Genomic DNA, 26,658 nt, shown 5'->3' with positions numbered 1-26,658 from the left:
GTGGGTGGGAAGTGTCCCACCTCTTGGCAATGAGGTGCGAGAATCACCTGCCGCTGGTGGACGTTCCGCGGATGTGTGGGACGGTGGCAAGGGCAACATCGGCGGAGCAAAGCGGTCAGGTTGGGGTATAGGAGAGCCGTCTGTTGAGGTATTCTGGTCCGGAGAGCCGTCTGTTGAGGTATTCTGGTCCGGAGTTGTGCAGTGCCTTGTGAGCGTGGATGAGGAGCTTAAAAGGTGATTTTCTTGTTGACGGGGAGCCAATGCAGATCTCACAGGTGGGCATTGATGTGGCAGTGGAAGAGGATGTCCAGGATGAGGCATGTGGAGGCGTTCTGGATGCGTTTCAGCCTCTTCTGGAGTTTGGCAGTGGTACCTGCGTAGAGGGCATTACCGTAGCCCAGTTTGCTGCTTACAAGGGCATGGGTAACTGTTCTTCTGGTTTCAGTGGGGATCCATTTGTAGATCTTCAGAAGCATGAGGAGGAAATGGCGTTGACTTGCTGGGTCATAGATAGTGAAGAGTCCAGGATGAATCCCACGTTCCGTGCGTGATCGGTGGGTGTCGGTGCGGTTCCCAGTGTAGCAGGCCACCAGGAGTCGTCCCATGCGGAGGGGGTGGAGGCAAAGATGAGGATCTCAGTCTTGTCAGAATTCAGTTTAAGGCAGCTGTTCTTGATTCTTTCAGTGATGGCCTTCATTCCTTCATGGAGGATGGTCTTGGTGGTGTCCTTGGTGAGGGACAGTATCAGCTGGGTGTCATCAGCGTATGAGATGATGTTGAGGTTGTGAGATCGGGCGATGTTAGCGAGCAGATCCATATAAACGTTGAAGAGGGTCGGGCTGAGGGACGAACCTGGGGTACGCCGCAGATGATATTGGCGGCTTCAGAGCGGAATGGAGGAGGCAGATTGAGTACTGCCGATGAGAAAGGTGGTGATCCAGTGCAGGGCTTCATCACGGATTCCTGCGTCGCTGCGATGTGTGCGTACGGTGTGGTGGCAGACGGTGTCGAACATGGCTGAGAGGTCCAGGAGGCTGAGGGCCGCATTTTCGCCGTTGACCACTGTTCTGGATGTCACCGGTGGCGGCAATGAGCAGTCTCGGTACTGTGGTTGCTGCAGAATCCGGATTGGGAAGGGTCCAGGGTGCAGTTCTCCTCGAGGAAGCGGGTTAGTTGTCTGTTGACCGCCTTGACCATTACTTTCGCTGAGAAGGGGAGCAGGGAGATAGGCAGGAAGTACTTGAGATTCTTTGGGTCCGCCTTGGGTTTTGATCTCAGCTTGTTTCCAGCTCTCCGGGAAGGTGGCGGACTCGAAGGAGCTGTTGATGATCGTCCGTAGTTGGGGTGCGATGACAGCTTGCTTTGTTGAGGATGTGGTGAGGGCAGGGGTCAGATGGGAAGCCGGAGTGGATGGTGTTCATGATTTCGATGGTGTTGGTGTCGTTGACGGAGGTCCAGGAGAGCAGAAGGTTGGTCAGAGGTGAATCTGTGGTGTTGGTGGCTGCCAGGGGGGGGTCTGGGTGCTGAAGTGGATGTCTGCAATCTTGCGGTGGAAGTAGGCGGCTAGGGAGTCGCAAGCTCTTGAGATGGAGGGATGTCATTGGCGTTGGAGCGGAGATTGGAGAGTTCCTTCACAATGTTGAAGAGCTCCTTGTGGCTGTGTGCGTTGTTGTTGATTCAGTCTTTGGAGGCGGTTCTTTTGGTGGTTCGGGTGAGTTGGTGGTGTCTGGGGATGACGTTTTTGAAGGCTGTGTGGCTGTCCAGAGTCGGATATTGGTGCCCCTTTCTTTCAAGTCTACAACAGGTTTGCTTCGATTCATGGAGGTAGGCGGTAAACCAAAAGGTCCTTCTGTCGGTGCGTCTGTTGGAGGGATTCTTGATCGAGGAGAGAGTATTGGCACAGGTGTCGATCCACTGCGGGAGGTTATGGCAGCTGTGTCAGTGTCGATGGGTGGGTTCCGGGAAAGGATCTCGATAAGTTGGTCTTCAGTGACCTTGTTCCCACTGCGGTGGGGGATCCGTTGTGGGTTTCTTGAAGGAGAATTGGATGCAGCAGTGATCTGTCCAGTGAAGTTCAGTGGTGTGGCTGAAGGAGACGTGATTGCTGGCACAGAAAATAGGGTTGAGTGTGTGTCCTGCGGAGTGGGTCGGTGTCGTGACAAGCTTTTTGAGGCCGAGGTTGTCGAGCAGGGTGGTGGTGTCGTCATTGGTGTCCTCGAGGTGGAAGTTTAAGTACCTGAGGAGTATGTAGTCAGTGGATGCGACAGCGTGTGTGCTGATGTCGGTGATGGAGTCGCTGAACTGCTGTCAGGGGCCGGGAGGCCTTGTAGACACACTAGCCTCTATATCTCAAGAAACCAGACACATGATTACTCTGAAATGGTACAAGGTTACCCTAGCAGCCTTTTTGGCAGCTTTGAGCTCCAATCCACCGATTCTAAAGGACTGTGTGAACATTGCTAAAGCACAGGTAGAAACATGAGTCCCTGAGGCACTTAATATTGCACCTCTGAAGAACTTCAAAGCTGGCCATTCCAAACCATCAGCACAATGGTTCCAGGGGGGGGGGACTACAGGCAATAAAAAAAAGTCCTGTATGCGCCAGGAACGCCTATGGTGTAGGAACTATAACATCTCTGACAAAATCATTTACCCCAAGGCCTTAAAAGAATATAATAAACACATACGGTGCACAAGCTGCCTAGTCTACTCACAAACGATCAAACAAGCTAAGAACTCGCAAAAGGAGCTATTTCAGATAATGAAATCGCTCTCTTCCTTGGAGCGGGATTCCCATTCCATTAGTCCCTCAATTGACAATTACAACTCTATTGCGCACTTCTTTTCAGATAAAATCTCGAAAATCTATGCATCTTTCCTGAAGGCTGTGAAAAGGGCAGGGCACATAGCCCAGTCCTCTTGTCCGTACCGTCGAAGTTTACGGATGATTTATATAGCATTAAAAAAAAACTTATCTTTGGATGACCTCTGCACCCTCTGGCCCAAAGTTAAATCTGGGTCACCTTTGGAACCAGCCCCAGTGAGGATACTGGGTCACGGCAGGGAGGCCCATCCTACCTTTTCTATGTGAACTACTGAATCACTCCTTCAGTTCAGGTCAGTTTCCTGTTAAATGGAAACATGCCACTATTCTTCCCCTGCTGAACAAGCCTTTGCTAGATCTTAGCAAACCATAAGTGTTCAGACTGATCTCCCTCCTTTGCTAAAATAGCAGAGAAACATATCAATCTATATTTGAAGCACTTTATTGAAAACAAACAACTTTAGCACGAGACCCAATCGGGCTTTAGTCCACAGTTCAGTACAGAATCTCTGCTACTACTTGTGTCTGAATCTATAAAACAGATTAAAGATGAGATAAAGACGGCAGATTTAATCATGACTTGAGTGCGGACTTTGATACCGCATCACATAGCCTCCTTTTCGAACAGCTCGGGATGTGCGGGATCGAGGTTTGGCCTGGAAGTGGCTAGCATGTTTTCTGCAAGATCAGACCATTCACAAGACAACAGCCTTACTTTTCAGAATCTCTTCCTATGCCACAGGGGGTGGCACAGGGCTCTGCTTTAAGCCCGACTTTGTCCAATCTTTATATGAGCCCTCTCGCCAACATTATTGAATGTTTCGGAATCAAAATTGTATCTTTTGTGGATGATTCCCAGTTTATTATTCTAAACCATGATGAGGGTATCTCCACTTTCAACTTTGGATCCTACCTGCTAGGGTTAGCTGAGTGGATGGATCAAAGATATCTTAAACTTAATGCTGAAAAAACCCAAGGTCCTGATTATAGGAAAACAACCCTCAATTTGGTCATATGCCTGGTGGCCAGACACCCTGGGGCAGCCTCCTACCCCTAAGCAGAAAGTGAAAAACGTTGGCATCTGGTTTGACAAGACTGTCTTTTGATAGCCAGATTGCCAACCTTGCTGGGGTCTGTTTCAACATTTTAAAAACCCTTCGTAAGATCTTTGCCTTTCTTCCGGTTTCGACCAGGAAAACGGTAATCCAAGCCCTACTGGTGTCGAGGCTGGATTACTGTAACATGCGGTGTCTGGCCAGCATAAGGCGGCTCCACAGGGTCCAAAATTCGGCAGCTTGGTTGGAGCTGAACATTCCCACCAGAGTCTCGTCCACGGGGCCTGCCTTGGCAAAGCTACATTGGCTCAATATTAAGGCAAGAGTCTCATTCAAAACCTTTTGTTTCTGCCATAAGATTATGTATCAAAAAGGACCACGTTATCGCCATGGTCTGCTCAAACCCCTCCAGTCCAGAAGACGCCTTAGATCTTCGGGGACGGCTCTCGCAGTAATCTCAAGAGTTGAGAGAGCCTGTATGGGAGGTTTCTCCTTTAGATTCTTGGCTGCCAAACTATGGTATTCCTTGCCTGCCCATCTCAGGCAGGAACACCCAGAGCCAACCTTTTGGATAAAAATTAAAATTATGGCTTTTCAAACAATCCACTAAGAGCGTAGATCAAGTGGACCTCTTTGGGAAAGGGAATACAGGGGTGGGGAGACACCATAGAGAGTAACCAGGCAGTTTATAAGCTTGTTAACATAATCAGTGCTATATAAAATCTCTGTACTAAGAAAATATTGCTTGCTAGTTTGGATACTGTATGAACGTCAAGCCTCCCAACGCATACCATGTTCTTTTTAATACAAAGAAAACAGTCCTAATATACAGTTAAAATCTAGCATAATACTGTACCTTGACAGGAGGTTGTCCTTTTTACTCCACCGCCACATGAGGACGTCTCTTGGTAAGGAACTTCTATCTCAAAGGCTAATATCACCTCATTATCAAATTCCAATATCTCTTGGCACTCTGGTTCAGTTTTTACGGTGGCGGCGTCAGAGGAGGGCTTATCCAGAATATTAGGTTCTAGATGCTGAAGTGGTGCGTTTATGCCGCTGTCATGTGAATGCTCTTGGTTTTCAACTTTCAGAGTGGGCTCACTGGCTCCCATCTGGCATGACTGCCGTGTGTCCTCAACTTTGACAACTTGGGCCTTAAAACCAATGTCACAAGGCTTCTGTTGGGTTTTAGTGTTAACATGTGGTGCTTTCATACTACCGACAGATGAGGACTTTTTTTGGCTTAGACGCTTTATTGTGAAGTCTGGGTCTTTCACTTTACATTCATTTGATGCCCTTTTTTTGATAGGTCGTCCCGCTGCAAAAGCTGATGTCTTCGCACCATGACATGAACTTCCTCCACTGATAGACGACGCCTTTTCACTACAAACTTCAACTTCAAATGCTGGTGGCTGCATTCCGTCACTCAATGGCAATTCTTGGTTAGGAAATTCTACTTGGAAGGATTGCAAGTTATCACTGTCGCATGCTGACATCTCTTGGTTAAGAATGTCTATACTATAGACTGCGGTCTTCACTCCATTGTCACACAACGAACTCTCTTGATTTGGCATTTTTATTATGAATGTTGATTCTGATGCCTTACTGTCAGATGACACTTCTTTTAGACTAGGAACTTTAGCTTGGATATTCATTCTGCTGTCACAAGACGGCATTCCTTGGTTAGTAAATGATACTTTTAAGGGGGGGCTAGTTACTCCATAATCACTCAATTGTTTCTGTGGGTTTTTAAGCTCTAGTTTAAAGGCTGGGGCTGTACCTCCACCCTCAAGGGACTGCATCTCTTCATTCGGAAGGGTCACTTCAAAGGCTTGTGTCTTGATTCCACTCTCACACAGAGGCTTGCTTTGGTTTTTTAAATCAAATTTGAAGCCTGGTGCACTCAACCCGCTGTCACGAAACAGCTTCTCTTGGTTAGGAAGGTCCAAATTGAATTTAGATACCTTGACTCCGCTCTCCCACGATGACCTGTCTTGGTTGGGAAGCTCTACTTTGAAGATTGAGACCTTCACTCCACTGTCACGCGACAACCTCTCGAGGTTAGGCAGGTCTAGCTTGAGTGTGGTTGACAACTTCAATCCGCTGTCACGTGACGATCTGTCTTGGTTAGGAAGTTCTAATTTGAAGCTCGACGTCTTTACTCCGCCATCAATTGAGGTCTTTTCAAGTTTGTTCAGATCTAGTTTGACGCCTGGTGAATTCACAATACTGTCGCCTGATGAAGAGTCTATTATGAAGGCAAGCGTCTTCACTCCACTCTCGCTTGATGACTTGTCTTGGTTTCTGGGCTCTAGTTTTGAGGTTGGTGCATTCCCCAGACTGCCACATGATGCCATGTCTTGTTTCAGGCATTCTATCAGGAAGGCTGGGGTCTTAACACCACTTTCACATGAGGGCTTGTCTCGTTTATTTAGTTCTCCATTGAGTGCTGGTGAATTCTCTTTGTTGTCACAAGACAATGTTTCTTCATTATTAAGTTTCAGTTCAAAGGCCAGCGTGCTCTCGGCATTATTGTCAGATGAGGTCTCCTGCTCAGGCAGTTGATCCTGGTTGTGCAGCTCCTCTTGGGGACAGGCGCTCTGGTCTTTAGAAGGCGAATCATTCACTGAAATAAAGTAGAGTTTAAACACTGTTAAAACTCAAGAGGATACAGTGTAATAACAATCTGATCTAGATTTAGCGGAGCGGTGGTAGCACAGAACTGAAGCTCAGAGCTTGCCCTATGAACACTGGATTTACAGGGAAAACAACTTCCCGACCTTCTTCGCAACAGAAAATCATTTTCTCAAATAATTTAAGCACAAGCGAAAAGAAAGCTTGCACCTGCATCACTGGTTTTGCAACTTGCCAAAAGTTACTGATCCCAAGGTGGGTGAAAGAAAATGGTTACCTACGTGTTCAATGGCAGCTGAATAGTTTGTATAGTTCCTAGATTTCATGCAGAACATATTTCTGCTATCCTGTTAGTAGTAAAAGCCGAGAGTGAGTGTGTGTGTGTGTGTGTGTGTGTGTGTGTGTGTCTGCACGAGACCATGACCACAGTGGTAGGTCCACTGTACGTCCTTTGCAGCTGATGTTGAAAATAGCTCAAAACAAAGCTTAAAAGAAGCTAGATTATTTAACAATTCATCACGACCAGCAGCCCTGCTTCCATTGCAGCCAAGCACACCATCTCTGGGGCTCTAGCCGCACCCGTGACAAGGACATCGTCAGACTGGAAATTAAGTAGTGTAAGAAAAACAAAAAGCAGCAAACTATGTGGACCTTCACAACTGTCTCCCCATAACTTGGAGAAAAAAAAATCCAGCAGGACCACCTAACAAAGCGCCGATTTAGGCAAGAGTTGAAGGCACTTCTTTCCAAGAAAACTGCAACACAATGCTTTAACAGTGTATTTCTGCTCCCAGCTGCCTCTTCTATCAGTAGGTGACTGTACGCCTACCTTTTAGCTAGGTTCACTCTATACAACCGGGCATTCATACCTACACAGAAGTCCTACGCAGGCTCCCTCTTGGGTGTGCACCATCAATCGCTCACGTTTTGCAATTCATAGAATTTTTATAACACTCACTGTACCCCCATCCCCTTGCAGTGCCTCTCGCCCACAAGTCTGTATACTCCAACAGGAGAACCCACAAAATGCAAATTCCCTTCAGCTTATACAATAACCTCAAATCAACATTCAATTTGTCATGTTTTTAAAGTACTTTGTCACATGAGTTCCTAAAATCTGCTGCAGAACGCTGCAGGAACTTGGCTACATCAAAGAAAATAAATGCACCGGACAGCACAAGCGGCCTTCCCCATTCCTACAATATGCCATCATTCAGTGGTTCTTAGCCTGCGATCCACAGATCCCTACTCGGGAGGCCCACTATTGTTCAGCAAATGCAATAATATTAGCAGATTAATAACACATTTTTATGCGAAAAAAGCAAAATGTAAAATTTGCTCTTGTTAAACCTGAAGGAATTTGAAACTGAAGTCTAAAAGTTAAGTTGGTACCCTGAGCTTGATTTGTGGGAACAGCACCAAGTATGGTCAACAGAATCTAGTACTGACCGGTGGCCTCCACTGAATCACTAGTATCTGCTGACAAGAGTCGGCATTAGGAGCAAAAAAGTTATTTGTGTCCCTGTTGCCCCAGAGCCCCTTTCCAGCATTCCTGGGTTCGCTCCCCTTTTGTCGTGTTCTGCACCGGGGACTTGCAGCTTTCCTGCTACTGTCTCTCCATTCCAGATGGTCCCCTGCCCCTCGTTCCTTTCTCCCCCGTGCAGATTTTACCGCTAGTACTTCTTGGCTGCCCTTCCCCACACAGTAACAGTCCATCCTCGAGCTATAGCAAGGACCGGCCCAACTGTCTAGTCTCTCCTTGCATCACTTAAAACGGTGTAGGTGTCAGACAGTGGCCACATTCTGGCATAGGCCTCTTCTGATTTCTCTTGCTACTCTGGTGTTGCCACTTTGGGTTAAGAACAACCAGCTCCTGGATCTGCCCAGATATCCACCCCATGGTATCACTCACCTCGTTACTAGTGTTTCATGGACAGTTTAAGCCCTTTTCACTGATCACCTTGAATGTCAATGGACTATCCCACTACATTAAGCGCAAAAAAGGGCAATATCTCCATACGAAAATATACATACTGAGTTGTTTTTTTCAGGACACACTTGTCCCCAGAGAAATTGCTCAAGCTCAAAGGGAACTGGATGGGTGCGATTGGTATCTGTAATAGGTGCGCAGGCACCACTGGTGGTAAATTCCCCCCTCCTACTGCACATCCAAGAGTTGGTGTTGCTACCCTGGTAAGATGGAGACTTCCCTGTAAAATCATTAACATTTGGACAGCTGATCAGGACCGATGGGTTTTCGCTAAACTATGTATTCCGAAAGATCCTTTCTGGTAGGTTCAAATTATGTGCACAACACGGACAAGACCTACTTCCTGGTTCATCTAGCTAGGATTACCACCTTTGAGTGCAAGCCTGTTCCGCTGGGAAAAGACTAACTTGGCACCTAATCCAGTCTTGGACAATACCGGAAGGCCAGACAATTCCAACCGCACCGACGGGGCTTTACGTCAAGATCTAATATTAGACCATGCCTTACGGGATGTGCGGTGGTTGCTACACTCTTCAGTCGAAGATTACACTTTACTCGTGTACTCATGGCACCCACTCTTGTACTGATTAGTTTCTCCTGGAAGTTACCAACTGTCATACTAGAAGTTAGCCTCTCTGAACATGGCCTGCTCCAATTAGACTTGGACACGGGCTTATCGGCACCTCTACTGCTTTGATGGCGCATGAAGGTACTCACTTATAAACAATGAGTGCAGAAGGAACAGCTCTGGTATCATTCTATTTGACCTTGCGGACAACGAAGGATCGGTGGGTTTCCACAAGGCACTCTGGGCAGCAGTGAAGGCAGCTGTGCGAGGGCTACCACTGAGGGGTATTGTGGAACGTAAGGCAGGAGTGGACTTGTAGCTCGTGGATTCAAAGTTGAAAAGGCATCAATGGGTGATACATAGCATCTCCGACCCCTGGCCTCTTGAAAGAATTACAATTGGCAAAGATGCACCTCAATACATTTTTCACAGAGGCTACAAAAAATCCTCTGGTTAAATTGCTATGGCACTGGTGCGACCAAGGTGAGAAGGTGGTGCGACTTTTGGCCACTCAGCGGCGACAGCAGGAATCCCACTAAACTATCCCGGTCATACACGATGAGTATGGCAATCTTTTAACACATCTCCTTGATATCAAGGGACGTTTTGCTTTGTACAACCAACCAATGAACCAATCAGGATTTATATAGTGTGGCTACTTCACCTGTGAGGGTCTCGAGGCACTGAGGGGTTGTGCTGCGGGATCACGCTGCCTGTTCCTGTTGGCTGAACATCCAGGTCCTGAGGTCCTTCCTGAACTGTTGGAGCGATGGTGAGGCTCTGAGGTGCAGGGGAGGGTGTTCCAAGTCCTTCCTGAACTGTTGGAGCGATGGTGAGGCTCTGAGGTGCAGGGGTGGGTGTTCCAGGTCTTAGCCGCCAGGTTGGAAAAGGAACGGCCTCTGCTGTTGGCCCGGCAAATGCGGTGGGTGGCTGCCAGGGAGAGGGATCTGAAACGGAGTTCTCTGGTTGGTTGGTGGAAAGTCACTCGATTGTTGAGGTATGCTGGTCCTTTGTTGTGTAATGCCTTGTAAGCGTGGGTGAGCAGCCTGAACTGCCATCTTTTGCGACTGGTAGCCAGTTGAGTTTCCTGAGGTGAAGGGTGATGTGTCTCTGTCTGGGGAGGTCAAGGATGAATCTGGCTGCTGTGGTCTGGAGTTTCCTCATGAGTTGGGCAGTGATTCCTACGTAGAGGGAGTTGCCGTAGTTGAGTTTGCTGGTGATGAGGGCTTGCATGACAGTGCACCTGGTGTTGGGTGGGAGCCATCTGAAGACCTTCCTGAGCATTTGGAGGGTGAGGAAGCAAAGCGGAGGAGACAGTGCTGATGTTTCTTCATGGATAGCTGGCTGTCGATTATGATGCTGAGGTTGCAGGCATGTTCGGACGGTTTGGAGTGGGGCCCAGCTTGGGTGGCCACCATTCGTTGTTCCATAGGGTGTCCTTGCCTTTCCCGAACATGAGTACTTCTGTCTTGTCTGTGTTGAATTTGAGATAGGTCTTGTTCAGCCAGCCGGCCACCTCCTCCATGCATCTTTGAAAGCTGTCTTTGATGGCCGTTTGTCAGGGGGAGGATGAGTTGAGTGTCGTCAGCGTAGGAGTTGATGTTGAGTCTGTGGCTCCTAACTATGGTTGCCAGGGGTGTCATGTATACGCTAAAGAGGAATGAGCTGAGGGATGAGCCTTGAGGTACACCGCAGATGTTCTTAGGGGTCGAGGACTGGGAGAGGGGAATGATAATCTTCTGTGTTCTTCCTGTGAGGTAGTAAGGGATCTATTCTAGGTTGAGGAGGATGAGGGCTGCTGTTTCTCCAGCATCATTCTCATATTGTCCATGGTTGCGATTAGAGCAGTCTCTGTTCTGTGCTTTGCTCTGAAGCCGGCTTGGGAGGGGTCCAAAAGGTTGTGGTTCTCTAGGTGTCTGGTTAGCTGGATGTTGATACCTTTCTGCTGGGAAATGTAGCCCTGGGCAGAAGGGTCGCAGCAAGTCCCTTTATTCCTCTCCCTAAATTGCAGAGTCTTCAGTCATGTTAAAGTAAATTGATACTAATTTTTGGGCCATTAAACCTACCCACTCTGAATGTGGAGGGTCGGGTGCTTCTTGAGGGGGCTTACACAGAGCATGAGGTGGCAGAGACCATTTTGGCATTATCCACATATAAATCATCTCCTGAAGACGGGTATCCTGGTAAGTTTACAAAACTGGTAATCCAGTCTTGGTCCCTCTCCTGATGTGGGTCTATCAAGAAGCCTACAAAGCCCTTCACAACCAAGGACCAGTGTACATCAACCACCGCCTGAGCTTCCACCTACCCTCCAGACCCGAGCTCAGCCTCGCTTACACCCCCAGCATCCACCGTATCAACACTGGAGGTTGTTCCTTCTTCTACCTCAGCATAAAATCCAGGAACAGCCTCCACATCCACCGGAGGACCGCTCCCTCACTCCAGGAATTCAAAAAGGGACTCAAGACCTGGCACTTTTACTGAACCCCGAGCAGACTGGACCTAGCGCCTGTATACCCTCACAGGTGATCAGCAGCGCTCCATAAATCCTGACTGATTAAGAAGCAGTCGAGAGACTCCCTTGGGCACATGCTCAACAAGGCCAACATTACCCTTCTTCCTAAAGATCACAGAGTCCTTGGAGTGCACCAGTCACCAACCTATTTCGCCACTTAATGTCGACCTCAAATTAACTCCCAAAATTCTGGCTTTCTGACTAAGCAAGGTGATTCCCCCAGCTGGTTCATCCTACACCAGTGGGCTGTGTACCAGTCTGATGCTACTGCAACCATTTTTGGACATTGCCATGTGTACTCTGGCAAGCAAAAGAAGACCTTGAGGGGATATAAGCCCTTTCCTTGGACACCAATAAGGCGGTGTAAAGTGATCTTATTTTTTCAGAGTAATGGAGAAAACAGGTATTGATTTTCTCAGCAAGACACGACTTCTCTACGATTCCCCCATGGCCTAAATTAACTGTGGGAGCTTCCTGTTTGACTCGTTTACTACCCAAAGCGGTACTAGGCAGGGAGGGCCCCATTTCTTTTCCTTACTGGGCAGGCACAAGACTTTGTCCTGTCAATCCTTTCACGGGATGCTCCAAGAACTTGCACGGAGATTTTGACTTCATGTTCAGTCACGACAATAATTTGTACACTGAAGAGAGGGCATAGGGCGTTCAGCACACACGCTGTTCCTCACTTCCCAGTCTAGGGGCTTTTTGAGAAGTGCCTACACTTAAGCAGGTGTCCTTAAGTGCTAGCAGCCATTCCATTGAATGCATGAGCATAGTATTATCTGGGTTGAAGTTCTCACAGGGTCATAGGCTCGCCACACAATGAGTGTCTCCCGAAGGCAGTCATGACTCCCCTTCCTGCAGCTCCTGGAGGCATTCACGAGCCCTGAGTAGACACACATGGCTAACCAAGCCTGCAGTGGTTACAGAACAGGCCAATAGCAGATTGCTCAAAGAACAGGGAGGCTTGACCACAGTACACCCTTTAACATGAAGCCTTCAAGAAAATGAGTTACCATGAACAGCAAATACCAACACTGAAGAGCTGGAAGCACACATAATGAAGGAGTGTGGAATTTATAAAGAATATATTTGTCACAGGGGCAAGGTGCTTCAGAAATCTTATTGTCCTGTAAAGAATCACTTGTCCCATTTGGTTCTACAAGAGATTACTGCTTTGTTGGGGTCTGTTTCTTCCAGGTCTTTTGCTGCTGGCTGCTGCCTAGTGTGGAACGTGAGTTCTGAGCATAGCATCTCTTTATTTGTATGAAATCTCTGAATACTCACAGGCTCTGCAGAGGCTCAGTCTACAAACTGCCTCTATTTAGCCTAGATGTCTGACTATGATGAGGCTCTGAATACGCCAACACTTTCATTACACCAGAGTTCTGATTATTGCACAGTTTAGGATAAATCATTGCTCATTTTCTTTCTTTCGTTTCAGAAGAAGTGTCTTGTGAACAGCTCTGCAAGTTTATGTTTAAGCTTTCACTTGATTTCACAAAATGTTACAGTAAATCTCAGATTCTAGTTGAGGCCTAGTGCCTGTGTTCACAACAGAGGATCAAAGCGATAGCTTCCAGTCTGAGATTCTCCACTTGACTACAGTGTGTAATTCTTGGGCAGATCACTTCACCTCACTGTGCCACAGTCCACTCACACGAGCTACATCATCAATGCAGGGCTCGAAAAATCTACCTGACCACTCGCTAAGGTGAGTTTTATTTTATGAGGTCGAGCTATTTTTAGATTCCACTAGCCCCTTCTGGCAAGTGGACAAAACAGGTGTTCTGTTCAGTCAGAAATCTTATTCTCATCACATTTGCTCTGTGTTCAAAGACAGAGGTCAAAAGTCAGTTTGTTTTCTTGCAATGCAAATACTTTTCCTTTAGACTGCAGAGTTCCAGGATTTTGTAAGGTGAACTATCTGACCTATATGAAATGAAAAGCTTTTATCATCAGGTTTTTCGCAACGCACAACATTTATATAACTAAGTCAACTTTAGAAACATTTCAAAATATATTTCAGTAGCTGTGAAAGACAATTTTTTCTAGTTCTGTGTGATGAAATTTTTTTTTTTATAGAATGAAAAAAAGTCAGAGCACTTTACTTGGTGATGTGCAAATGATAAATGTTTCCTGAAACCCAATTCTCGCAGATTATTGTTAATACACTGTATAGTTATATCAGTAAAGCTGTAAGTTAGTGGGAAGGTTTTTGGACATTTCTTGGACATTTACTGTGTGTAAATGACAGTGCACTACCACATCATGCTTTAGTAATATATTTATTGCAAGTGAGTGTTTAAACAAATTGAGAAACACTCCTGCCCTGATGGCAAAGCTATCAGTAAACTAAGAGGCAAGTCATGCATGGATCATGTGGACCCTATATGGGGGCTAGATTTACTGTACATGGAGCAAACGTTCAGTGTATTAAATCAAGCAAAAGAGGATTTTTTTTTTTTTTTTTTAACAGCAGAAATGCTGAGCTCACATATTTGAAGGTGCGCTCATATGTGAGAATGAAGAAAAAGGCAACTAAAATACAGTATTTGCCTGAGATCACACAAGTTGAGACCTGTTTTTCGGGTCAAGTACATTACAGTTAGGTTGAGTAGATTATTAAAGAAGCTACTCGACCTGCAGGTCTAGTAACATTTTTATGATTTTTCTAGGCCTGCAATGGCAACATTCACATTTAACAATAAGACAAACTATGTGAAGTTTGGTGCGCGCGCACACATTTTTCTACTCATGCACTGCAAAAAGACAGGCTGGAACGTCCTGTGACGCTGGGCACATACACAACTGTACATGGTTAAGGGTTACAGGCACACATTTTTACATTGGAACTACTGTCCAATATACCAGCTGAGATTACAATGCAGCACTCACCCCAACAGAGAAGGCATTGTGTTAATGAACCATTTGTACCTTTTCAAAGATGCTATACATAGGAAGAAGCACACAATCTCATTTCCTGCAACTGTACTCTAGCACTTTAAACTGGCAGCCAAAGGGTTTATATTACAGGGAGTTAAGGTGACTGACATATCACCCTAAGGGTATCTAGGCGCTGGAGCAGGTGTGTAGGTCATATGCTAAGGTGCTAGATGAACAGCGAGGTCTTCCGGCTCTTGAGTAATTCAAGAAGAGAAGATAAGGCTCTGGTTTGTGGTGGTACGTCGATCCATGTTTTTGGTGTGATTTTTATTTTATCTTGTCCTTTACCACCAAATGATGTGTCCTACTGGTTGGGCAATTGTAATCCCACACCCCTGCTAGAAATCTCAAAGAAGGGTGGGTACTTGTCTTGACACAATCAGCAAAGCGCGAGTCTGATGAGAATATAGGTAGAGCCTTGAAAGGAATAGGGTGGCTGTTACTAGTCATGTTTTACATCATATCCCTGTGGCTCATGGGAAATGCAGTGTTTATACTTGGTAGTTTTTGTTGCAATTTAAGACATACAGCATAATTTTATCTCTGGTGGTGACGCAACTTGGAAGTTATGGTGCACAACACAATCATAACTCCCACAACGCAATGAGACAAGATGTCACAGATCGCATCACAAATTGTGTAACTAAGAACAACCCTGAAGATGCGATGGAGTAGAAAGCAGAGGGTGTGGCCACAAGCTTGACCCCGTGCCCTTAGTGTACTGGGCACAGAGACAGTGCATATTTGGTGTGCAATTAAGGAACAAACAACTTGAGCAGTAGATAAGGCCTACACTCAGAGCTCAGTGGGGAAAGCAAAAGGAAATGTCCAGTGGTATTTTAGGAAAGGACATTTACCTATGGCTGCTGAGCAACAGATCGATTAACACTCCATGCAGCCCCCACAACACTCAACTGCACTTATGGAGCCTGCATCGTCGTCTTCTGCTCCTGGCCACCGGAACCGCAACTGGACACGTCAGGAACCAACAAGACTGCAACTCCCAAGACTACCTCGCCTTGCAACATTGTTTCTCCGGTTTCTTCCAGCAACTGCAACATTTCCCTGGCTGTGCATCCTCTGGGGTTGGCAAGACTTCAGCTGCACTAGGAAATCAGAAGAAATCTCCCTTGGAGTGAAGGACTCCCTCTCATCTGCAGGCACCTACAGCAATGACGTACGGCTGCGTGGATCTGCTCTCCTCTAAAACTGTGTGGATCCTGCATTACAGTTGGTGGTCTGGAGTGGTCCCCTAGGTCCTCTCTGTCCGCTGTCCAACTTGGGAGAAGGTGAGGCCTTGCCTCTCCTCGCAAGACAGTACTCCTGTTCATCGCGACTCTTGCAGCATTCAAGGCTTGTTGACTTCTGCTCCAAGGGATCTTCAGGCTCGGAGTAGCCCGGCCTCCAGCACTTCATCCCTCTAAGGACAGTCTCTTTTCTGCTACTCTAGCGACATGGGACTCCTCTACAGGTGTGCTGGTTGAGCCTCACTGCAAATTACTGTGCCTGCTGCCAGTGGATGGCCTGTGGGGGCTGCAGCTGCTTCTGAGGGTCAGCCCAGACTCCCCTCCAAGGTTCGAGTCCTCTGGGCTTTGCTGGTCCTCTTCAACCTTGCAACTCTTCTTTTGCTCCTCTTGCATTTGCCACGGCTTGTTGGTGGTTCTCCTGAGCCACTGACCATCTACGACCCGATGACCGACCGATCCACTCCAAGGACTCCTTTTACAGCTTCTGGACTCCACAGCTGGTCGTCTTCTTCCCCATCAACCCGTATCTTCATCCGCAGAAGGGTGGGTAGTGGCTCCGGCCCCCACTGGACATTCCATCATGGACTGGACTCTTTCTCCTTCCTTTGCAGGTCCTCTTTATACAGAATCCACCTTTGGTTTCCTATAGTCTGGTCCTGTTCTTGCACAATCCATTTTCTAAGTCCTCTTGTTAGTCCTTGGGAAGACCAGGTACTTACCTCTGCTCTCCTGGTCGCCACTCCGGTACTCAACTCTTGGGGTCCCTAGTTCTTTAACCTACCCTCTAACTACTCCATACCTTTGGGTGTATTTTAGTATATGGTTTGGCCCTCCCTTTGGGCCCTCACTATTTTCTACAATTCTTGGCAATGGGGGTAAGGGGTGGAGTGGTGGGATGTGTGTGTGTGTGTGTGTGTGTGTGTTGGGGGGCTGACTATATTTAATATAATGTAGTATTACTATAATAAAGTACATTTATTTTTGTAACACTGAGTGTTTTCTTTCATGTGTGCAACAGCTGTGTGACTATAGTGGTATTGCTTAAGCTTTGCATGTCTCCTAGATAAGCCTTGGCTGCTCATCCACAGCTACCTCTAGAGAGCCTGGCTTCTAGGCACTGCCTACACTTCAGTAATGAGGGATACCTGGATCTGGTATAAGGTGTATATAATAGTTTGTTTACTCACCTGCTAGTAGAGTATTGCCTATACAGTATTTTAGTATTTGTGTTACTGTAGTAAAGTACCTTTATTTTTCTACAACTGAGTGTTTTCTTTCACGTGTGTGAGTGCTGGGTGACTACAGTGGGACTGCACGAGCTTTGCATGGCTCCTAGATAAGCCGTGGCTGCTCTCCCTACAGCTACCTCTAGAGAGCCTGGCTTCTAGACACTACCTACATATCACTAATAGGGGATACCTGGAATAGGGTAATAACACCATAGGTGCTTCCCACACACCAGGCCAGCCTCCTACACTCTTCATGATGGAAACTTTCTATAACCATAGATTTCTCTACATGAGCCGAAGAGACATATTTGCTCTTCCTTTGCTTCTAAACTCTGCATTCTACTTACCCGATGAGGGTAATCTGGACTAGGCAATCTTCACAGAATCAAGATCGGCACCTACCCCAATTCTTCTGCTCAGCGACAGAGCTTGGCTTTTCACCCGATGGCTTTGCGTGCAGACAGATCACTTGTTGCAGGACCTGGAGTCTTTCCTGCTGCCCAAACACAACAGGGAGAGGGCTTTGTGGATATGTAACCGCTATCTATTCCTGGCATGCAAAACACACCGAAAACAGTAGGAGCAAAGCTGTGGGCCTGTGTAGGATGCAGAAAGGGAGAAATGGATGGCAGTGGTGACGCCTACAAGTGGCCCTGTGTAATGTCTGGAGGTGGAATGGAGTTGAGGTAAAAGCCTCATGGAAAGATTTACAAGGTGAGGAATCTGCTATTAGACAAATCCATCAGGTCAATACAGACAGAAAAGTCCACCAAAATGCTCCCCACCAATATGTCATGCTTCAGAAGAAACCTGCTCTTCCTCAGGGGTTGACTGGAATCTGCAGCTTTTATTATCATTCTATAAGTCATGAATCTAATTGTTAGTATCCAATCTCACATGGAATAAACCCCTTTTCTTGTCTGGAACGATTTAATGTATTATGTTTGCAGTACTCCTAATAGTTATCCTGTCTGTGTAAGCTAACGTTTACTGACGTACCAAGTATTACCAAAGTATACTCTGGAGCAACTCAAACCCAAAGTCAATCGTACTTCTCATGATATCACTTTATAATCAAGTTACTCAGAATCACAAGACTGTTGTTAAAACCCCATGATTGTGATGTGGTGTGTTTTATAATACTTTAAAATTAGCAAAATGTACAAGTAGATCAAAGTGACAAAGTTCAGGATGTTCATTTGTCATTTGTAGCTTTAACAAATAAATTAGATTAATTAATGCTGTATCCTTTGCTCAAAAACAGTTCCATATTGTCCAGTTTTATTTGAGATGTAACTGGCTCATCTCAAATCTCTAGGCCATTTTACTTTAGTGACATTCCAACTGATCAAATATTTTCCAATTTTTAAGTGCCTAATGGTATACTTCCAAATACAACGTTTTAAAGTCATAAATTAACATATGACAAATGTTGGGTGCTTTAAAATCACTGATGTTCAAAAGATGATTTCATTTTTCCATTTAAATCAAATAATACAATTGAGTAGTTGCAAATGTGCTCAGTTACTCTGCTCACAGGTCTATGAAATGTTAAATGTTAAACTGGGAGGGGGAGCACCACTTGAGGCACTTAAAATGTGGTTTGACCAACGCACGCTCACTGATTAAACAGCGCTGAAATAGAAGAGATGATTGTAGGAGGCTGGACTGGTTTGTAGTGGGTACCTTGGATACTTACACCTTATACCAGGTCCAGTTATACCTTACTGGTGAAGTAGTAGTGTTCTAGCAGCTTAGGCTGATAGAAGGTAGCTATAGCAGAGCAGCTTAGTCTGAACTAGGAGACATGCAAAGATCATGCAATACCACTTATAGTTACACAGTACTTATGCACAAGTAAACACAATACTCAGTGTTACCAAAAATAAAGGTATTTATTTGGGTGACACAAGGCCAAAAATATCTTGGAGACAATACTCCTTCTGGAGGTAAGTATTATACACAATATATACACTAGGCACCAAAATAAGGTAAGTAATTAGACATAGGATAGTGCAAACAATAGGAAATGCTATAGAATGCAAAGGGAGAAAATAGGTTAAGGGGCAACACAAACCATATACTAAGAAAGTGGAATGCCAATCACGAATTACCCCTAGACAAGTGTAGTGTGTGCAGAATCGCTGGGAGATTAAGAATACAGTAAATGTAAGTACATTTCCCCACCCCAGAGCCCAGAAAAGCAGGAGTAAAGTACTACAAGTTTCCTTAGGACACACTACACCTCGTGATATGGATTATTACAATAACCAACCGAGCCTACAAACGACAACTGCTGGATTCCTGGACCTGAAGACCTGCAAAAGAAGGGGACCAAGTCCAGATGTCGAAAGAAGTTCCAGGAAGGACAGGAGCCCCTGCCAATCCAGAAGAGGGTGCAAAAGAAGAGTCCCCGGTTGGACGAAGTCTGCATAAATGCACCCTAGGAAGATGCCAGTGGGTTTCTGCATGATGCAACGGATGTCCCACGATGTGAAGATGGATGCAGACGTAATTTTGTGTTGGAAGTCGCCAACAAGCCTTGGTTTCGACAGTTGCGTTTGGTCTCAAAATGGCGCTGGCTGGACCCAGGAGTGACCTGAGGACCTCAACTCTGTGTGAGGAGGAAAAGGGGGCTCTCAGCACTTTAAAGAGCCCTTAGGACACCAGACAGCACCCACGGGACCCTTTGTCCCAGGACACGGGGACAAAGGAGGTGCAAAGCACGGTTGGTGCAGCACTCTAAAGAAGGGTCCCACGCCGCCGGAGATCAACTCAGCGAGTTGAACGTCGCAGGATGGAGTGCTGGGGACCTGGGCCAGGCTGTGCACAAAGGAATTTTGCAAATAGTGCACAAAGGTCTCAGGAGGTGAAGACGACGCCGTGAACAGGGGTACTGTCGACACCAGGGAAGGCAAGGGCTTACCTCCTCCAAATTGGGACAGCAGGACCTCAGGACAGTGTGTCGATGGGGTCTACGCCTCTGTGTTTCTAGGAGTACGCTCGTCACTGTGTGAGGAGTCCAGGAGTACCAGTCGACTTAAAATGTGCCTGCATGAGCAGGAGAGTGACTCAGTCACCCCACAGGAGATTTCTTCGGTCCTTCTGGTGGAGGGTGAAGACAGGGAGTCCTCGGGGCGTGCACACCGTGGATACTGTTGCAGTTGCTGGCTGGAGCTGAAGTTGCAGAGGAAAAGTATCCCTTGTGGATACTTTGTTGCAGTTACAGCGGTTCCTGGAGCAGGCTGCGGTTGATCCGAGGTCACAGGATGAAGAAGTAGTTGCAGGGGATTCCTGAAGGAAACTTGCAAGTAGAATCTGAAGAGAACCCACAGGAGAGACCCTAAATAGCCCTGAGATGGGGATTGGCTACCTTATAAGGTATGCACCTATCAGGAGGGTTCTCTGATGTCACCTGCTGGCACTGGCCACGCAGAGCCCTCCAGAGTGCCCCCACACCTTGCAAAGCAAGATGGCTGAAGTCTGGGACACACTGGAGGAGCTCTGGGCACCACCCCTGGGGTGGTGATGGACAGGGGGTGGTCACTCCCTTTTCCTTCGTGCAGTTTCGTGCCAGAGCAGGGGCTGGGGGTGTCCCTGAACCGGGGGGGGGTCCAGTGTGCCAATTGGAATTGTTAATGAAGTCACTAGCCTATAGTGACAAATTTAAAAGCAGAGAAAGCATAAGCACTGAGGTTCTGATTAGCAGAGCCTCAGTGACACAGTCAAGCACTACTGACAACACACACATTAGGCCACAAACTATGAGCACTGGGGTCCTGGCTAGCAGGATCCCAGTGACAGTAAAAACACACTAACACACACTCACAAACAGGCCAAAAGTGGGGGTAACCATGCTGGAAAGAGGCTACTTTCTCGTAATGATCAAATCCTTGAACCTAGACTGCCTGTTTATCACAGAAACATGGGAAGACATGGAAGACTCCAGCCCTGATTTGACAGCGGCCTCTCCACCGGATTAGGTGTTCTCAGACTTGACAGAACCTGTAAGAGGGGATGGGAGTGATCTTCAGGTCTAAACTTCACTGTGCATTAAATTCATCAATGTTAGCCCAGAAATTTGCGAAGGTTCGCCTGAAGAATATGGTGTTCTTCGACTGGGACGACTCCTGGTGGCCCATCGCCCTAGGCCCCGCAACCCCCCCCCCCGCAAACCACACACGCAACCTCGGCATCATCCTTGACCACTCCCTCTCCATGACACAGCAAATCAATGCTCTAACCTCCTCCTGCTTCCTCACACTCCACACTAAAAAAATCCTTCAAACAGATTCCCCCAGAAACCAGAAAGACAGTCACCCACGCACTCATCAGCAGCAGACTGGACTACGGTAACGCCCTCTACACCGGCACCACACTCAAACGCAAATTCCAGAGAATCCAGAACACAGCCGCACGCCTCGTCCTTGGCATCCCCCGCCACAAACAAATCTCACCACACATCAAATCCCTTCACTGGCTCCCCATAGACAAGAGAATCACATTCAAGATCCTCATCCACGCACACAAATCCCTCCACAACACCGGCCCAACCTACCTCAACGAAAGAGTTAACTTCCACACTCCCACACGCAACCTCTGATCAGCCGTTCTCGCCCTAGCCACAGTCCCCCGCATACAACGCACCACCACAGGAGGCAGGTCTTTCGCCTACCTCGCCCCCAAAACCTGGAACTCCCTCCCCACCGACCATCGCAAAACCAAAGACCTCCTGCTCTTCAGAAAGAACCTCAAGACATGGTTGTTCGATCAGTAACCCTCGCTGCCCCCCCCCCCCCCCATCCTCCCGCCCGATTTCCCTACCCCCCTGTCAGCGCCTTGAGACCCTCACGGGCGAGTAGCGCGCTCTACAAAGTTTTTTGATTGATTGACTGCCTTCTGACTTATCGTCCCCCTCGCCCTAAGAGCTCTTTTCTCCTTCACTGGCCGTCCATTCTATTGCTACTTTTAAGGGCATTGTGTTGGGAGACTAACTTTCATCTTGAGGACAACGGGACGGCGCGACATGCATGTTCCTTGACCTAATGACGAATTTTGATTGGGACCTTAAGGTTACATCAGCCACCCATCGACCGGGCACACCCTGGACGGTATTTTCTCTCACCATTATAGATGCATCTTTCTGGAGAATGTGGTCCTTGACTGGTCCGATCATCATTTGCTTACCTTTAGTGTGGCGGGCAGGAAGACCCTCTCCTCCACCCCCCCCCCCCACCCCCCCCCATCCCCCCCACCCACCCCCCCCACCCGCCCAACCACCACCCCCCCCAGCACCCCCCCGCCACCCCCCCCACCCCCCCCAACCACCAAATTAATTAGACAATGGGGCAAAATGGAAGGGAAGAAGTTCGCACTGGCCTTGAAGGCAGGCTGGGAGCAGGCTAGGTAACAATTTAGCTCTGTGGTAGAAAGATACAATCAGGAGCTTAAGGGCAGCCATTGATTTACGTGCCCCCCCTTAAGAAAACTAGACCCTTGTTCTGTAAGAAAGAATCCTCTCCTTGGTATACCAAGGAACTCAAGGATCTGCAAAGACTATATAGGCTGTAGGAACAAAGATGGAAACTGAATCAGAACTCAGGGGAAAGAGACAAGCTTAGGTCTCTGCTTGGGGACTATAAACTGGCAATTAAAATAGCTAAAGCTGACTATTTCACTCTTAAAATTAAGAAAGCGGATAATGCACCTAGGGAACTCTTTAGAGTGCTCCGCTCTCTTACTTCCCCTAAACCCCCCCACCACCACCCCCCCCCCCCAGAATTGGAGAATTCCCAAGCTTTTTTTTTGTAAGGTCGCCGACTTCTTTAAAAACAAAGTCCTTCTCATCCACGCTAATTTTGTTCTGCGCCGTGGATCTGGACTCGAATGTTCCTAGGGGGGACTTGTAAACTAACAACGGTCCGGCAATCACCAAATTCCAACCACTGTTGGCTAATAGGATTAAAGAATTGGTGTTGGGGGTTAAGTCCGGGTCCCCTAACGATCCTTGCGCCCCTAATATACTGAGGCTCTCTCCGGACTTGGTGTCCGCAACATTAAAATTGGTCTACCAGGAGATATTGAACGTGGGGGGTCTCCCCCCCCCCCTGAAAAAAAGGCAATTGTTATCCCACTCAAAAAAAAAACCAGGAGGTGTCCAAATGATCTTAAGGATCTTTGTCCCATTGCTTTATAACCTGCCCGGGCCCAACTTCTTGAAAAACACCTCAATATTGAACGTGCCCGCTTCTTACAGGACAGTGTCTGCTTAGACCCCTCAGCATGGGTTTCGTGAAGTGCATAGCACAGAATCTGCGCTCACTGCCACCTCTGATTCGATCCGCAGACTGGTAGATCAATGGGAGGGTGCCATTCCAGTACTGTTTGATCTCTCGGCTGCGTACAACATGGTCTCCCCTCAATTGATGATGCATCGCCTTTACCAAGCTGGGGTAAGAGATAGTGCCCTGGATATCCTAAAGTCCTTTCTGTTTGAAAGATCAACCATTGGGAGCTGTGGGGACTTCGGAGCCGCCTCTTTTCAACTTACGGGATTCCCCAGGGGTCCTCTCTTAGCCCCACCTTGTTCAACCTGTATGTGGCCCCAGTGGCCGAGCTGGGAGGGGACAGAGCCTTTTCGTGGCAGCAGCCAAACTTTGGAACACTCTCCTGCTTCATATCGGGAAAGGACTCTTTAATGCCTTTCCAGAAGCAGTTAAAATCCTGGCTCCTTTCCATCAAACTATAAATGTCTTCTCAGCAAGTCTCTTTTTCTCCCCTGCCGCTCTTCACACTAACTTGTACTACTCTCCGCATAGCGCTTCGATGCCATAGCCAGAAAGCGCTTTACAAATACAAAATACACTTTTAGCAGTGCTCCTACCCCTAGCTGGTTCTTGGTACCAACTGTACAGCGAAGTATACCAGGAAGGGCTCTAACAGTGTAGTTACCCAACATTGAATGGCTGGGTCTTTAGAGCCACACAAAACACAGAATTGGATGGGACAACTCTTAGTGGCATTGAAGAACATTCCAAAGTTGACGCTCACAAATGGTGACCAATGGAATATCTGAGAAAGCAGCATGTGCAACAAGACAGCCAAAGCAGATCTGAGTCACTGACCGGAGGATGTAGTATACTATGAGCTTCTATTTAAAATCAGAGCAAGACCTTGAGTTGCAAGTAACCAGCCCTTGATGGGAGTCCACTGAGGTTAATGAGAGGCGTGGCATCAGAAACGTGGGGCGCTTCTTTCACCGTCCTAGCTACTATGGGTCCATGTGACTTGTGGTCTATGCGTGCGCCGCCTAGGAAGACCCGTAGCAAATCAAGGCTGCAGCCCTCCGCAGTACGGCCTTACACAACGCCTCACTAAGTACAGCAGAAGCGTAGTACGAGACAAATCCAGTCACTCTCAGACGCGCTTTAACACAGGCTCTACCTGAAGGAGATGCTGTGAATGAAGACAAGATATTCAAACACTCTGTACACAACAGGAAGAAGAACAATAGAAGTATTTAAATCTTCTGTAATTTTGGTCCCTATCAATTCTGTATTCTTAAGCCAAACTTCATTAGGACTGTACACAAAACAAGTTGGACTCAACACTGGGCGGTAGAAGGTTGTCAGTTCACTTCCATATGTTTTCAGTCAAAATATTGAAGATATTCCAGAACGAATTTGGGTAATGTTGAGAAAGTAGCTGCCTTTGGTGTGTGTATATGAAACAATTTAAATGTGTTCCTATTAATCAAACCCATGTAAAGCCAGTTTCTCAATGGACAAAGCAGCTCTAAAACATTGAGTCGTATCACGCTCTATTTCTCGAAGAAATGCCGGAGCGCCACAGCATTCTCTTCAAATGCAGAAACAAAAACTCCTTTATCGGCTTAAGAGGACACCGTAGAATCAATGTGTAAAGACTGCAAGGCCACCTTCTTGCTTTTGTTTAAATTACACTATCACTGCATGCTTCGGATAATATTTCTCAACTTTGTCTCACACGCTCCTTTTAAATGTATCAATACACTTACACAGAGGTAAAAATCTAGATTTAAATTTTATTTTACTCTTCGGTTAAACTTATGTCAATAGCCACCTCTTCTATCACACGTATTTGTGATTTCCAAATCTTCTTCTGACCTCAGTGTAGCTACATCTAGAATTACATTCATGAAGAGACTTGGAGCAGCCACATCTGATACAAATTGATGCTTTTCACTATTAATTTGCAAAATATTTGTTTAATTTGTAATTAGTCAGTACGTGTAAACAATTTTTTTTTATTTATTTTTTTAAACAAATTATTTTTTTACGTCCAACGCACTGCTTGGTTTCTAGAAAGGAAAAACCTCAAACCCTTCCCTAATACCTGTAAAACGATGCGAGGCTTCTCTGTGAAAGATTAAAAACTAGAGACTGGTCTGATATTCCTAACTACAACCTTTCCGATTCAAACAAGTCTGCATTCCTCCTGGCCAACTCCTCAAGTCTTCCTCGTTTTCTCAAGACTAAACTCCCCACGTCCCTAATTAGTTTCTACTAATAAGCAAAGCTCTTTCATTTGACGTATCTAGATTGTCCACCGAGCCTAAATTAATGTGTTAAGTGGTCATCCTAATAACTAGCCTTTGATTCGCTCTCTGATCAAGTCATCATTTAATCAAACTTTAGCAGCTCTTTTCACAATCTGTTTAGTCTTGAAATATTTTTTTTCTTTTTAGCTTTATTTCATCATATGCATCGAGATTTTTCCTAGATTCAGCAAAGTCGTATTTGTTGTTCCCTCATTTTCTTAATTTAAAGCTACCACTTTTCGATCAGCTCAAGATTCATCATAACATATTGGAAATGTTGTTAAAAAAATAACCCTTCTCTGGGCAAACCAGACCGATACATAAATAGTAAGTGTAGTGTGCCTCCACCACTTATCCAGTTCCTGACGGCTTAACGTCTCCATCTTTTAAGAAAAATTAGCACCCGTGGGCTCCCCAGATTTTCGTATAATATACTTTATTGGGTGTGATTTTTAAGCAAAGCAAAAACAAAACATGACCCATCAGTATCAAAACACCAACATCTGTCCTCTATCCCCCGGTCTAGTTATACGTACATTTAAAAGTGTCTCTTCTGCCCTACATGTACGCCTACCACCACCTACCGCAGCACTCATCTTTGCCCCAGTGCAGTACATTCTTCCATATAATTCCTGCTATATAAGCTCCGATTCAAGATTCTTGAATTTCACAAGAAGCTGAAGACCTGGCTTTCCGAGCGGTCCCACTAGGCCCTGGTTGTCCTAGACTCCCATCTACTCAGCTCTAGGACACCCTCCTGGGTGACAGTGTGTGTTACAAACCAACTACATAAAGGTCTCCTGCAAGATTACAGCCATTGTCTTGCCACGTATGCACTGTCATTGCATCGCTGATGTTCCTAAAGGGTTTAAAGGCCCATAATGGGATATTTGGTTCTCAGGGAGGTCTTCTGAAAACCGCTGTAGTCATCCTTTCTCACACAGTCGAACATGTCTGATCAGATATGGAAGCGTCTGTCCCACCCACCCAAAGCTTCAATTGGATCCTATCTGGGGTGTATTCGCCATAACAATGCCTTCTCCAAAACTGTAATTCCAGTCAAACCAGT

At 46.5% G+C, this 26,658-nt stretch overlaps 1 protein-coding gene across 2 annotated transcripts in view; it reads right to left on the bottom strand.

Annotated features, from left to right (window-relative positions):
- Positions 1-26,658, bottom strand: part of LOC138249767 (uncharacterized) — a 142,824-nt gene that overhangs the window by 37,536 nt on the left and 78,630 nt on the right. For both annotated transcript variants that reach the window (XM_069203878.1, XM_069203965.1), the window contains one exon: positions 4,736-6,508. In XM_069203878.1, coding sequence (XP_069059979.1) covers positions 4,736-6,508 — 1,773 coding nt within the window. The remainder of the gene's footprint in view (positions 1-4,735; positions 6,509-26,658) is intronic.

This window comes from Pleurodeles waltl, chromosome 1_1 (assembly GCF_031143425.1).
Source record: "Pleurodeles waltl isolate 20211129_DDA chromosome 1_1, aPleWal1.hap1.20221129, whole genome shotgun sequence".
NCBI classification, from domain to species: Eukaryota; Metazoa; Chordata; class Amphibia; order Caudata; family Salamandridae; genus Pleurodeles; species Pleurodeles waltl.
This window is presented reverse-complemented; position numbering and strand designations above follow the sequence as displayed.